The 15,329-nt window shown below is 46.0% G+C and overlaps 1 protein-coding gene and 1 long non-coding RNA gene across 3 annotated transcripts; one reads left to right on the top strand and one right to left on the bottom strand.

Moving 5' to 3' along the window:
- Positions 1-4,482: 4,482 nt before the first annotated feature.
- LOC142035741 (uncharacterized) lies at positions 4,483-9,671 on the bottom strand. Of its 2 annotated transcripts, none has more exons than XR_012651940.1 (4): positions 9,567-9,671; positions 8,012-8,222; positions 7,760-7,899; positions 4,483-6,279 (listed from the first exon to the last, which is right to left on the bottom strand). It is a non-coding gene; the product is annotated as an uncharacterized LOC142035741 (long non-coding RNA). The 2 variants fall into 2 exon arrangements; XR_012651941.1 differs by lacking the exon at positions 9,567-9,671 and adding an exon at positions 9,266-9,380.
- A 305-nt stretch (positions 9,672-9,976) lies between these two features.
- Positions 9,977-14,268, top strand: OAZ1 (ornithine decarboxylase antizyme 1). The gene is given in 6 exon segments (XM_075038142.1): positions 9,977-10,173; positions 12,674-12,731; positions 12,733-12,819; positions 12,947-13,119; positions 13,626-13,711; positions 13,840-14,268. Coding segments are annotated over 6 exon segments (651 nt in total). The 5' UTR covers positions 9,977-10,057; the 3' UTR covers positions 13,971-14,268.
- Positions 14,269-15,329: the final 1,061 nt, after the last annotated feature.

Genomic DNA, 15,329 nt, shown 5'->3' with positions numbered 1-15,329 from the left:
GAAGAAAAAGAGTTTGAATGTGTCCTGTATGAATACAATGAGGAGAGACTGAAGAGAAACTGTCGTCTTGCCCATGGTAACAGAAAGATGAATAGCAGTCATGAATTTAAGGGGGAAAAGCCCAAATACTTTGGAGTAGCAAAGACAGAAAAGTATTGGAAGAGATTGGGCAGGGAAATGTTGGCCTCTCTACCACCGAAAGGTTTTATGAACAGGTTAGACACATCCGTTGGGAATGATTCCTGAAACGTTAATCCTTTTTTGGGGGCAGGAGTACAGGTTATATGGCCTTCTGCAATGGCAACTAATACCCTCTGTGATACAAAGCTCAGCACCAAGAGGAAGATGACATGGTCCTCTCTGATTGACATTCAAGGCTGGATGCAGAATTGCTGCTAGCTGCCAGCACGAAACCAACAGGCCCTCCACGCCCCACAGCGACCTGGAGACGCCAGTCCTAATGCAGGTCTGAACGCCTCGGTCCCAGCCTGCGGTATTACAGTCTGAACTGGAATGATAAAGGCTTAATCAAGCCTTATATATTATTAAACTTTATTTGCATTGCTTTGCATGCGAGGCTCAGGAAAGGCTCGTTGTTGAAATTCAAAGAGTTTTAAAGTCCCAGGGAAACTGAGAGTAGTGATGCAAAAATAGTGATGCAAATAACCAGAGTTTCAGTGCCATCGCATTAGCATTGCTTGACAAACACACAAGCTGCAGCGATGGTGGTCAGAGCTGTGCAGAGGCCCAGGGTGGTGGTCATGTCAGTCAACATCACTATGAGAATGATAAAATAAAAAAAACCAGAGTTTTGTATAAATTGATAACTTGCAGCCACCTCCACAACAGTTCATGGGGAAAAGTATCCAGTTACCACAAGCAACCGTATTTCTGAACCCATTTAAAATCTTAAAACCGCATTACATAAACCTAACAATACCAAACGGCAAGACATCAGGAAACCATTGAAAGAAAAGCCCAATATAATAAAAAAGAGAATTAAACATTACTATTACCGCCAAAGAATAATCTCCCATAAATATTTTTAAAGGCAACAAAGAGGATTATCAATGAGAGTTGAGACAGGATAAGGACAGATAATTTAGGTTCAAGAGAACATTTTATTTATTTCAAAGATATGTTGAGGAGACTTTTAAAAGTAACCTAAACCTCCCAGTCCATTTTCCATAGGATTCAAGGTCAAAGGAGGCAGCTTGAAGGGAGCAGAGGTGTGAGACCTCTTCAGCCCCAATCTCAGCTCTGCCTCTGTACAGCCTGAGGCCGGTCCTTTCTCCATGCCTCAGTTTCCCAATCCACAGTGACACAAGCGCAGTAAGTTACAGCCTTCAAAGGGAGAACGAGGGCTGAGAGGTAGCATTAGAAGCTTAAACATCTAAACCACGGATCCTACTTTCCCTGTCTAATGAATACAAGTGGTCACAGGGATGGTGTAGGATCCGCTGCTGCCACCGCGACACGCTCTGATCTCTATAGGGATCAGTTTTAATGTGCATACTCTAGCCCATTAAGCCCGTGACTTGACTTAGCAGAACTACAGAGCTGCCGTACTGTGCACATTGTTCTGACAGCTGTTAAGGACTGACCTGCTGACTCTCATTACTTCCCGTCACATCTTGTTCCTTGAAGGATAGCTGATTACATTTTCCTCCCTAACGAGCTCAATGAGTCTGAAGATGGGCTGAGACTGCCCAATTGGATAGTACATGATCTTTGGCTTCCACTGCTGCCCGACGGCTGGCAGCCAGATATCAAGGATACGTCTGTGTGTGAAGCCAAACAAACATGAAAACATCACAGGGAATAAGGAACTGCGAGCTAATAAGTTAATGTGCTGTAGTACAAAAGTCCAGGGGAGCACCAGGCAGGCAGAGCACCATTACAATCTGCATTGCAATTTGAAAGGATATACCCACTAGACAATCCAAAATGGAAATTTTCTGACTCAAGAAAGGACAAACATTTAGATGGGGATCGGATGTCCAGAGGAACAAAAAACAAATTTCAGAACTAATTCTTATCTCCTGTCCAGACAGTTTATTTTCTGTAATCACAGCTGCTCCCTTTCTTTGCATACACCTCGGAAGCAGTAGGTTTTCAGATCGTCATCTGAAGTACTTGGTAAAAGTCACCGTAAGCAGGAAATCAAACTAACTAGGTCATTGGTCCAATCCCGAATAGTAATTTCAAGGTTTCTTGCCTTCCTTATGCCACCTCTTTATTTTCTAGCACCTTAGGAAATCTGTTGGTCTTATTAAGACTTACGAGCACATGCTCAGCTCTGAGTGGGAGTGTGCCTTTGCACTCCCCAAAGATTAGGCTACCCTGCCACTGCAGCAGGAAGCCCTGTGGGTTGATTTAGGGTATCTGCATGAGATTGCTGGGCTTACACGCAGCAGGACATGCAGGAATAAATAGCTCCCCTAAAGCCTGGTTACTTTGGAAACATAGGGACAGGCATCGCAATGCTCTTGGGAGTGCTGCTGGAAAACATTGCAGTGCTTTGCACCGAGTCACCCCTTTCCAGTGGGGTAAGAAATGAACCCTTCAAATCTCAGCTTCTTCTAGAGTTAATAACAAACAGGAGGCAGAGTAAGTTAATTTGTACCTACAACAACTTCATAAATAAAAACCTTTGGGAAAACTGGAAAATTCTAGCAATGAAATAGAGCTGCCTTCATTTTAAAGCCTCCACTCCTAAGTGGGCTGACAACCTGGTCGCTTATTTGGTAGCAGTTTTCTGACAATCTCTTATAAACATGACTATAGCACCGGTTGTCTTTGGATTTCAGTTTGTTGCTTACAGAGCAAGAGATGGGGAGATGCCAAGGCCTGCATGGGTCCAGGGTCTGCTCCTCATCCACTGCTCAGAGGGGCTTCCCTGGCACAGCAGGTGGGCAGGTCAGAGGGGGAAATGCTGCAGGGGAAGCTTGCGTTGCCATTGCTCTACCTGCTGCATAGGTAAAGGCTCACCAGAGCTGTCAAGCTGCCACCTTTCACCAGCCTGAAATTCAAGAGGATTTTTTAAAAAAAATGTAAACAACCTGAGCTGCTAAGCTGGCCTGACGGCTGGTTCCAGCTCCGCTCTCACTTGGGATTGCTGACTGTCTCAGTACACAGAGCCATGAGTAAATATTGGTTCAAACACAGATAGCTTATGGACAAAAAGCACACGGCTGCATGCAGCTCAAATAAACAGGCTGGCAAAAGTGACTGCTACTGGGGATGGGCCTCCCCTGTCCCTCCTGCAGCACCCTGAGGGCTGCCCTGGCTGTTAGCACAGCTCTGGGTGAGCTCTGGCCAGTGATTTTGCTAAGTGCTGAATCCACGGGGATTATACCCAAAATAAAGCGGCGTGCAGCACAAATATACAGCTGGAAGAAATCCCAAATTGCCAATTCTGCTGGTCAGAGGCTGTTCTCAGGCTTGTTCTCAGCTACAGCAAAGGGGTGGACTGGTTCCCCTACTCGCAATTCTCTAAAGGACGAGAGTGGGATATAACTTATTGCAGGCTAAATAACCTTCCCTGCCCTCGAGGCTCGTTCATTTTATTTATGGGAAAATATGCTCGTTAATGCTCTTATCACAGGAATGATCTAATCGGGGGGGAAAAGTCTCCTTTGAATATATCCATTTTAATGAGCTGCTGGGCGAAATGTTTAGGCAGGCAAAACTGACTCTGAACTCGTTTCTGACAGAGCAGATTCTGCACAGGTTTTAACGCTCATTCTGCTGACATCTGTTTGTTTTGATAACATTTCCAAATGAAATTACGAGTTACAAAAGCTGAGCTGTACTGTGCACTTCCTTGTCCCTAAGGTTGACTGATCCAAGCACAATAGGAACTGAAGGAAAATAAGCCATGCCGTCCAGCTCGCCTTCCCAACACACAGGCTGTGAAAGTGGCCCATCCTGCAAAGAAACATCAGATTGTGCTGAACTCTTCTGTAAGAGAAAAGTGAAGCTAAGCAAAAAATAAATGAATAAATTCACCACACAAAGGCTCCAGCAAGCAAGCAAGGGAAAGGGGTCAGCAGAGGAAGAAAATGCTCACGAAAGAATTCCAGAAAGCCGCTGCACACCAAAATCCTGATTACATGCGATTGCAGGGGGGCTCATTTTCTCAGGACCCGGCTCCGCGAGGTGCTGTGCACCCCACCGCTCTCTCCCATGCTAATGGGAAGGAAAGTGCTCGATCTCCTCTCCAAGTCGAACTCCCCTCTGTGGCACTGCAGCCTTTGCAAGAACCAGACCTTAACCACCTCTCGCTAACTGAGGGGGAGCGGAGGGAGAGGAGGGGATGGAGATGTTAGCTGCATCTGGCCCAACGTAAACGAAACAGAAAATGGATTGTGGAAGGGAGGATGTTGCAATGTCTTCCACTTTATTGTTTTGTAACTACCTCTGAATTCCTCGTGACCATTTGTTCATAACTGGCAGCAACACCCAGAGAAAAATCAATAAAAAAATCAAGCTTGTGGAACATTATTCTTAAATTACAGACCGTAACAACAAACTGCTCAAGCACACTTCTTTCCCCAGAAATGTTAAGGTGCCATCCTCTGACGGTATCTTGTGTCTCTTGCTGTTGGCTAACCCACTCTCTAGCTGACTATATTTCCTGTTCTCACTTCCAACTTTTCCCCTCACCCCCACATTATTTTTATATGGAAACTGAACAGCAATGCCTGCTAAGTTTGATCCTGCAAGCTTAAAGAAAACAACTCAGCACTTATCAGGTGACCAGCAATATGTTGGATTACACCCCTAAATCAGATAACGAGACTTTAAAGCATTTTAAGCATCTGTTACCTCATCTGCATTCAATACATAGTCCTCTTCATACCAGCTGTTTTTAAGTGAGAAAGCAGAGATCCAACGTTTCTTTGGTAAGAAGTACAGACATTTGTTGGCTTGACGCACTAGTGACTGCTTTCTTCTAGTTCAATATCTCACAAAGATCTTGGAAAATAAATTCTTCCCTGTGCTGGTAAACATCTAAGCATTCCGGCTTAATTTGGCAGTGGCATGCAGAGTCTCCTTCCAGCACAAGTGGGTCTGCAGAAAACCTGACCTTCAAATCAAATCATTCTCGCACAGATGACAATGAAAATGAGGAGAGTTTTCCAGCTAGAAAAAGTGTTCTAATTACATGTCCCACAAAGATTAGAATAGATTCTAACACACCAAATAGCGTTTTTAGTGGGGGAGGATTTAAAATTAGACAACTGGTAGTTAACTGTTACCTGTAAGGAAATGAACCAGAAGTTCTAAGGATGGAGATGGGCAGACTTAAAGAGCCCTGCTTTATAAGACTTACAAACTATAGGTCTTACAAAGTTTAAAAATAACACTGTCCAGTGTTTCGATAAAGACCTCACAAGATTTTGCTGTACTTCGTCTCCACACAGAGCTGACCAAGATGAACATTTAAATTATTCTGGGATTAACACTGGCTAAATTACAGGGCAGAGAAGTCATCACACACAATGATTTCTGTGAAAACATGTCATGATGGACATCTCTGTGTCAGTTTCTGTCCTGTTTTGGTGCTTGGCTACATCTCTAGATGACTCTTAAAAATGTAAGAACAAGTAAAGTCTTCCTGGAGTGGAAATAGAGAGAAAAGGCTATTGGAACCACTTGATGTTATAGTCTGGCTCGATTTATTATTATTTTTTTTTTTACCATTTTTGGGGAGTTACCAAGTGTGTAATGCTATGTAAGGACTGCACATGCTTTAAGAGAGAGCTCATGTTTTTCTTTCTGTTGTACTTCCCTAGTCAGCAAATCAGACATAGATTAATTCCCATGATGCTGCTAAATGTCATAAACGTCTATTTCCACATTCAAGAAGAGCTATGACAGCGTGATGCAGCTAAGCTGAAAACATATGGGGGTTTCTGCTACATGTCAATATCTTTTTTTTTCCATTCACCTTCACTGGAGCTTTGTTACTCCTCTAGAACATGGACGCAGGAGCTGCTTCAACGAAGTCTGCAGCACAACCACTCTCCAATAGCCTCCTCAGTGGCAGAAAAACACACAGAAGCACCAATATTTGCAGCCATGTTGTTTAGTTATGTTTTAATCACCTAAACAACAGAACAGTTTATCTTTCCTTCTCTAAATAAAACATGTGATACAACTACGATATCAATGTGCAGGATTTGAGAACGAGCAAGTCTTACGAGTGTGTCAGGTCCTGTACATCTTTCTAAGCGCTAGTTTCATGTCATCTGATCACTAACACTTGCAAACCTGAAAGCAGATAATGAAGAGGAAAGACATTCAGTTACTTACCTTGCCCATTTCTTGCTCTAACATCTATTTACATCAGCTACCAGTTTTGAATTCCACTTTAACTTATTCCTGTGCTGCTTCTTCCAATCTAGTATCTTCCAGAAAGTAAAAACTATAAAAGCTTGACAAAGAATCATTAACTGGTGATTTTGACTAATGTTTGAGACCTCTTTTGTTAAAAGAGGCTGAAGAGCATGCTGAAACAAGCTAAAAAAGGAAATTCTAGAAAATGAAACTCTCTGGCTTTCCTCAACCTGAATCAATTTCAGCTTAGATTCCTAATGTGGGGTTCAGTTGTGTTGCTTCTTCTGTACTTTCTCCATTAACGGGTCTGGTTATTGAGTAACTCAGACTGTACAAGATATTTTCCCAGGTCGTTCCCTACAGCCTAATTGCTATGACCTGCTTGTGTAAGAACACAGAACAAGTGGGACTCGCTGCATGCTCTCCCCTGAGGAGTTCAGTAAGCAGTTCGGGAGAGAATTGATCTAAGCTCCCTGCTGCATCTCCTCCTTTGGGGACTACACTGGTCCTTTGAAACATATATTTTTTGGAGATGGGAAGGCTGTAGTAGTTGAGAGCCAGCAGAATGAGGGGGCCTTTGATAGTGTATTTGTGGACACCAGCATAGGACTTGGGATGAATTAGAGCCTCAGGATTTAGGTGGATGAGATTCTCTATTTGCAATTGTCCATCTTGCCTCTGTGTGGAAAGTTACTGTGCCACAGTAGACTTGGAAGTAGGAATGGATGCCCACACATCAGCTGTGTGGGTTCACTGCCCAGTGTATTAGATAATACCAGGGACTGAGATGGGCTTGGACTACAGTACAAAACTAGGAATGCAGCTGGAGCAACTGAGACACTGACACACAGTTACTTCTGCCTACTCTGCTGCCATGGGTAGGGTAATCATGGTAAACCAGTGGTAAAAAAACAGCTGGAGATGGCAACATCTCAAACTGCCTCAGCTGGTAATCCTGAAATTGTGAGTCAGAGGCTTCTCTGTAAAGATTTATGAATCACTGTCACTGCTAAACTGGAAGTCAAGCTATCTCAGCAAAACTGCAGCTGGAACTAATCCCACATGATATTTAACGCACAAAACCAAAACAGGTTGATTGGGCTTTTTGCAGACTACAGAGCGCCACAGCGTAACCTAGGTCACTCAACCGTAAAATGGAATGATGGCCCATTGAGATGACAGGTATCCACAGGGCAAAACTGTTTCCAGTGCCACAGTAAAGAGGAAAGCAGCTGCAAAGATGATGTCCCCTGACACAGTGCCATTATAAGGAATTACAGTTGGATTACTACGTAAATAACAAATGCTGTTATTAGAAATAATGAAGCCTATCACAAAACGCTAAGGCAGTCCATCCATCGACCAGTATGTTCATTCCCCCATCAGGAAAACCGTTCTAAACCAACATACAAACCATGAATTGCTAAATCTTCTCTGATGTGTTTCATTTGGTCCGGATATTCCTGAATTGCAGCTATCCCATTGTTTCAAGTTGGTCTCTGGGTAATGCATTAAACGGCAGTCAGCTTCCCCTCCATAAATCAACAGCCAAATCTAGAGAGCGAGGTGAAAGCAAGCACTAATGTCTCAGTTATGTTGTGTTCTGGGAGCTAAGTGCAGATACCTGCAGCAGGAAAAGGATTTTTCTTTCATACCTCTTACTTACCATGACTCCCAGACTAGTCACTGGCTGCTGGCCAGGCTAGGCTTCTCATCTAAGCTGTAGGAGAACAGACAGTGTTTTCTTTTGGCAATGCACTTTGTTCCATCATAGTCAATCAGAGCAGTTTCAGGACACAGAAGGTGGGTGGGGATTTAGACACTTATCCTCGTGCAAAGTGGAACCAATCAATGGACTATCCATGTGCTCAGAGCTCCTGGATGGGAATATTTTAAAGCAAATAAAAATAAGCAAGATAGTAAGAAACCTAAAAAATAAAAAGTGCCCAAATGCCGCTATGGTACCTGAAGGCAATAAAATAGGCATGTCATAGCCCGAGTTCAATGAAGAAAAAAGAAATACAGCCACCTACAATTTTTTTTTTAAAAAACATGATTTTGAAAATCATTACAATGTATCCTTAGTAGTTTTCCTTGGCTCTATAAACAACTTTTTCCACCTAATTTACAAGGCATACCTGACTCAGCATCATTTAAACCATTATTTTGAGCTTTCTTTCCATATAGGATAGGATCCACTGTTTAGGATGTGCCCTGACTTCTGTGATGTGCTTCTGACTTGGTTTTCAGGCTGAAATGTTCAGAAATGGCCGAGTCAAAGATCTCCTGTCATGGAAATTACAACCTATTTACCTTTTGTACACATTTGCTGCTTTTAAGATGAATTTTGAAGATTGACCCCCCACCCCCAACGGGATGAATCTGTGTTTTCATCAATATTGTTCAGAAGAGAAGTGGGGTGTCTGATTTTCAAATTCGCATCCTTTCCTCCAGACTTTATTCTTGACGTGGGGCTGCAGAAAGACCCAACCGTGTCCCCAAGCCTCGGCTTTCCAAAATCCTTGCGGGAGATGAAAAGCAGAGCGCTATGCGTTACAGGCTGCTTGTTTTGGGGGTGGGGATGCTGACCAACTTCTGCTATGTAAATAACCAGGATTTATTCACTTCCTCATGAAGGTGCAGCACAAAGCCTTTTTCCGTTTAAAAGATTACCACTAACCATTGCCCGTTCCCCACACAACCGAAGGTATAAATTACCGCACCGGCCAGCACAACACACAGGCCGGAGGGAAACTGGGAGACGTTGCAACTGGAGCACGGCCACAGCCCAGAACGCGCACCCCAAAAGCGGGTCACAACTTCGGCCCGTCCTTTTAGGGACCCCCTCCAGTACTTGGGGAATTTCCTTCTTGTTTTTTTAATTCAAGTTTCTCTCAGCATCGAGCCGACAAACGCTTACGCGCGGCAGATCGGAGGACGATGCTCTCCGGGCCCACTGCTCCCCACAGAAGACCCCGCTGCCGCCCCTCTGCTGCCTCCACCAGCGACCGGGCAGCCCCGGGGCTGTAAAGCCCGGCCGCACGGAGACTCCGACCCTCCTTCCCCAGCCGCGGCCCGGGGACCCCCCGCCGCCCCTCACGCCCACCGGCTCGGCGCGGACAGACGGACAGACGCTCCCCGCCGCCGCCGCCGCCCCGCTCCTCCCCCCGCCGGCGCATGCGCCAGGCCGGGCCTGGCCCCTCCCCTCCCCCGCAGTTTACCTCAGCCAGTCGCGGGGCGGGGGGGCGGACGCGGGACTCGAACCGGCGGTTCTGAGGGGAGTGAGGGCTGCGGCGCCGCGCTGAAGCCTCCCGGCCGAACCCAGCCAGATTCCGCCCACCCCCGGCGGGCGTAGCCAATCAGAGACCGCTATGCCCCCCCCGTTCTCCGGCCAGGCGCCCTTCTAGCCAATGCTGAACCCCCTCGCGCTGCCAGCCAATAGAGAAAGAGCTTGCTGTTCCGCCCCCCGCTCTCCCTTCAGCCAATGCGAAGCGAGACTCTCTAAGGAACAATCGGGCCGTTCACCGGACGGGAGCCCTTTCCCGGTCGGGGGCGTGGCCCGCTCCGTGGGGCGTTGCCGCGGCGGGAGGCGTGGCCTGGGAAGGGTATATAAGGACCCGCTGCGGCCGCGCTGCCATTTTGTGTAGCAGCGCCTGGAGAGCGGCCGGCGGGAGGCGGCGGAGGGTTTCGGGGTTCGGACCAGAGCGGCCGGATGGTGAAATCCTCCCTGCAGCGGATACTCAACAGTCACTGCTTCGCTAGAGAGAAAGAGGGGAATAAAAGCACCATCATGCCCGCTGTGCTGAGCCTCAGTACCGGACAGAGCAGGTGAGGGGCCAGGGCCTCCCTCAGCCTTCGCACCGCTGGGCGCTCGCCGCCTCCTCCCTTCCCCTCAGGGCCCGCCCTGGTCCTCCTCGTCCTTCGAGCGCCGGTCGCCTCCCCCGTGACCGGGGGGGAGGGGAGGGGTGCTCCGTGGCGGGTGGGGGAGGGGCGGCCCGCGCCGCCGCCTCGGCGCTGAGGCCTGGCCTCCTCCCCCGCAGAAAAAAAGGGGGGAGGGAAAGGGAGGAGAGAAAAAAAAAAAGAAAAAAAGGGTGGTTTTTTTTTTTTTTAAACGCCCAAGGCGGCGCCTGCCCGCTGTAGCGCCGGTTGCACCGCCCCCCCCCCCCCTTTCCACTCCCCCCACCCCCCCGGTCCGGTGTGACTCGCCGCCGTGCCGGGCAACACGTCCCCCCTCCCCGGGTGGGGTGTGTGGGGAGGCTGCCCGCGGCCGCCGCCACCCCCCTGAGTCGCCTCACGCACCCAGCCGGGCTGCCTCCCGCCATGTGCCACGTTAGCTGCCGTCTGCCTGCAGGGAGAGCTCCCACCGCATCTCTGGAGTTGTCATAACGGTGGGAGGAAGGCGAGAAGAGCGCACACCGGCCCCTGATGGGAGGCGGCTGCTCCGCCAGCCGCTGCCGAGACGGTGAACGGGCTGAAAGGTGCCTGGAGACAAAAGCCAGGCTGGAGGAAGGGCCTGGAGGTGCCTTCTTCCTACCGGGGGGGGGAAAAACCAAACCCCAAACCAACAATTAGGCAAAGATACCAAAGGATTGAAAGCTGTTATCCCCTTATGTAATCGTAGATATTCTTGAAAACTAATCGAGGGTGCTGAGCCTAAAGTAGAACATAAGAGTGTTAGGAGAGCTGTTAGTTTAAAACTCAACCAAGAGATTAAACAATCCCGACAGATGCTGGGAAGAAAATCGGGGTGACTGGTGTAGAGTGTTGGATGCTTAGGACATCAGTCTGCCTTGTATGAAGGAAGCCATGATTAGACTTCGTATGTGGACTATGAAAAGGGTTTTAGAATTGTTTTAGAAAGCCATTTTTACACTTGTCTGCTGTTTAAAGATTATTTTTTTCAAAGAGGAGTAAGTGCACACAAACATCACTCTCAAATACATTCTCAATTGCAAAGGGTAGGCAGCCTTCATTATGCACTGCCTTTCATTGGGTGAAAGGTGAAATTGTATAAAGGATTGCCGATACACCCTTCTGAACAGGGTGCTTAAAGGCTTTTTTGTAAGGGTAATCAGGAATGCATAGTTCTACAATCATTGTGAGATAAAATAAATACCTAATGCTAGTGCTAAAGAAAGGTGTGTCTCTTTCAGAGAGCCTAAAATAATGGATTGAATGCTCATTTAATTGAGAGCATGCCAATTTTAATTTTTTTAATAAAAGTTTGCAGTTGCTGTGCATTCATTCCAGCATATAATATTTGACCTATGTGGCTGTTCAGTGCCTTTCTAATATGGATTATTCATCACAAGTTCCAAGCTCATTAAAAAAATGAAACTCGCATGAACTGTGCAAAATGGTGGATTATTTTGTACATGTTTATTCTGATTTGCAAATGGCTGCTGGCACTCACAGACAGGACGATTGTGAAAATTTCCCCAAGGGCCTCGATTGCTGCATCTGCTGAGATGACGCAACTCAAGAGTGAGCCTGCAGGGTGAAGGATGGTGCAGAGGGAGGGGCCAGTCAGCTCAGCGTTTGCTCTTAGTACAGTAGAAGGCTTATTTGGTTAAGCAGGCTTACATGGATGCGGTGAAACTTAGCATGCATACAAGAAATATGTTTCATATCTTAAGAGGATAACATTCTCAACATTAAGAACTGAACTTAGCCGAGCAGTGTAAAATTGCTCTGAAGAATTCAGTAGAAAGCCTTGTGGGTTTTTAAATATTCAGGTGTGGTCTCGGAGTTAAAACTGGTGAATTAGCTTCTGAGCATGGTGAAAGCATTTGAGGTAGTGACATCTGTGAGACTATTTCATGTAATTTTCTGACCTTGAGCCAAGAGCGGTGATGCAAAGGTCTAAGGTAATTAGGGCCGTATATCACAAGGAAAATGATCCCTAGCATGCTGGGCTTGTGCTAACTTATGAGAACAAGGTGGGGGAGAAAATGGGATTTTGAATATGTGATGTCAGAATCGTTCTTCTCTTGAGATCAGGTCAAGCATAACTGCTGCCTTGATACAGAAATGCACCTTGCTCACTTCAGCTGAGAGTATTTTCATCTCCAAGTTAGTCTTTTCCTCAAAATACTGCAGTAGTAGCTTTCTGACCCTTAGGGATCTGGGTGCGAGGCAGTGTTCCCTTCCCTGGTCTGGAGGTTCCTTTGTCTTGCCGCTTGCTTAGGCTGCAGTGGGAGGAGTTCCTTTGGTCTAGGTTTTGGGGTTTTGTTTAAATCTTGCCATCTGATCGCTGTTTAAAACCTAGAGTTCACAGGGTCTTGTCTAACACTGCCTGTTTGCCTCTCTAACTGTGATCCCTTTCTAGTTCCAGGGTTCCCTTCAATTGCTGTAGTAACCTGGGTCCGGGGCCTCGGTGGTGCTCCTGATGTCCCTCACCCACCCCTGAAGATCCCAGGTGGGCGAGGGAATAGTCAGAGGGATCACAATCTTTCAGCTAATTTATTTTATTCGGTGAGTATGAATAATAAACAGCTTGTGATGGTGAGCTTGAATGCATTTCTTGCCTCAAGCCTATTAATGGGAGTTATCCCTTCCCCAGAATGAATTGGAAATAACTTTGCATGTATTACTACTACAGGATAATCGGCTGAATGTAACAGAAGAACTAACATCTAATAACAGGACAAGAATTCTGAATGTCCAGTCAAGGCTTACAGATGCCAAACACATTAGTTGGAGAGCAGTGCTGAACAACAACAACCTCTATATAGAAATTCCCAGTGGTGCTCTGCCTGAAGGGAGCAAAGACAGGTGGGTAGAATAAAATGCAGCTGCAGTTGAACTTGCCTCTGTCTTGAAGGCCTGTTGGTAGGGTGGAATAACACTCTACTGTTGTTGATGTTTGCTTTCATTGTTCTGAAAGCTGAAGTCTAATTTTGGTGCTTGATGCTGTCTTGTAAGAGGGTGCAAGTAAGTGATCCTGGTTTGAGGGATGCTTCTACCTGTTTTGTGATTTCAGGCTGTGTTCTCAGGTACTGGGTGGCTACTTTTATCCACTGAAAACACCAGCCTGGTTGAGTCTGTCACTGCAGTTCTCCCTTCAGCTGCAACAGAAAAAGCATGTTTTCTGTGTTAACTGAAGATTTCTGCCCTCAAGTTAAACCTAGGGCTCAGGGATCTCCTGCTGGTGTGAGTCTCCAACCACTAGCCTCTTGTGCCTACGAGTTCACATGCAGATTGACTCACAGGGCCTTGCTAACTATCTCTGAAGGCAGTGCTTGCTCACGTGCATTGAACACCTTGTATTTGTCTTGCAGTTTTGCAGTTCTTCTAGAGTTTGCTGAAGAACAGCTTCGAGTTGATCATGTGTTCATTTGTTTCCACAAGAACAGAGATGATAGAGGTAGGTGTTAACTCATAGCACTGTCTCTAGAGATGTGAATGCAGTATTTGAAGTTGGTTTTGGTGGATGCTTTAACTGTTGTACAGTATCAAATGGATGAAACTTGTTTTCTGCTTTCTTTTTTCTAGCTGCATTGCTCCGTACTTTCAGCTTTTTGGGCTTTGAGATTGTGAGACCAGGGCATCCCCTTGTCCCCAAGAGACCAGATGCTTGCTTCATGGCCTACACGTTTGAGAGAGACTCATCAGAAGAAGAATAGATTGCAATGTTTGCCTCTTAGAGCTTTCTTGTTGTCTATAAAGATGATTCTGTAGAAATTTTGTCAACATCTATTACAGTATATATAACTCTGTATGAAACGTTGTGACCAACTGCTCTGGTGGTGAGATGTTGAAAATTTCAGACTCCACATCTTTTTCTGGATTTGTGCGCATGTTGTGGTTGTGCAAATAAATGCTCCCTCCAAATTAGCAGTATATTTCTTGAAGTTTAATATTGTGTTTGTGTACTGAAGTATTTGCTTTAATTCTAAATAAAAATTTATATTTTACTTTTTATTGCTGGTTTAAGCTGTTTAAGACTTGCACTCTGAAGAGATGGCTCTGGAACTGCCCCAACCATTAAAGTTGCAGGTATGGAAAGGTGTTGGTCATTCTTTGCTTGGCTGGAACTCATGGCTGTGATCTACCAGGACTTGAAATAATCTAGCAATCCTGTAAAAGCCTGCTTTTAGTGAGACAATGAGCAAGTTGTCTATTTCCACTGGTAATTAGGATCACTGCATCCCTGCTCGATCAATGTTTCATAAGACAGTTCAGGGCATGTGTTAGTTGGGAAGTCACAAGTGAAATGCTGAGAAGCACAGCTCATGGCTGGCTTGAGCTTCAAGTGTCTTGAGTATCAAATATGCAACTTTGATACTTGAAGTCTCAATGTTGCCAGTAACAGTGGGGTCTTAATGCTAGTGTGTGTTAAGCATGTGGGATGGCTTGAGTACCTTGGTTGTGATCTAGGAAGGCTTGTGGTGCTTCTGTAGCTAAATACCGTCGTTGAGGCTGGGGAGACAAATTGTGGTTGAAGTGTAAGGAGAAGGGGCCATTGTGAAGCAGTGCCTGTTGTTGGGGTCCACAGACATCTGTTAGTCTTTAGGATGCTGAACAAAAAGCAAAATGGCTGCTTGTGTAGTGCTAGAATTAACAAAACTTGAGCTGAACTTACCAGAGATAAGTCTCCGAAGGGCTGTCCTTTACAGCATTGTATTTCTTTTTTCTTTCAGTACTTAACACTTGCAGCTTTGGAGGCTTGTTTGGCCCTGTTTGAGCTGGGTATCTTCCTCTATAAAACCTTGTAGCAGTAAATCCCTGGGATGGGCTATTTTACCAGGTTATTATGGTGTGAGTAAATAGAAGCACATGATCTTCATGAGTGTGTGCCCTGCCGGGGCCTGACATCCCCACCGAGCTTGGCTTTAGGAACTCTCTACATTGTGAAATGTGTAAGTGAGGGGGCCTAAGGCTTGCCCCACAGGTCAACCCTAGGCTGGTGTTCTGGGCTAAGCAGTACTGGAATCGCATGGAATACACCAAAATGTAACCCCTGAAACTCCCTTTTTGGAGAT

The sequence above is a fragment of the Buteo buteo genome, chromosome 10 (genome assembly GCF_964188355.1).
Source record: "Buteo buteo chromosome 10, bButBut1.hap1.1, whole genome shotgun sequence".
In the NCBI taxonomy this organism is placed as follows: domain Eukaryota; kingdom Metazoa; phylum Chordata; class Aves; order Accipitriformes; family Accipitridae; genus Buteo; species Buteo buteo.
Note: the sequence above shows the minus strand (reverse complement) of the source record. Positions and strands in the feature narration are given on the sequence as shown.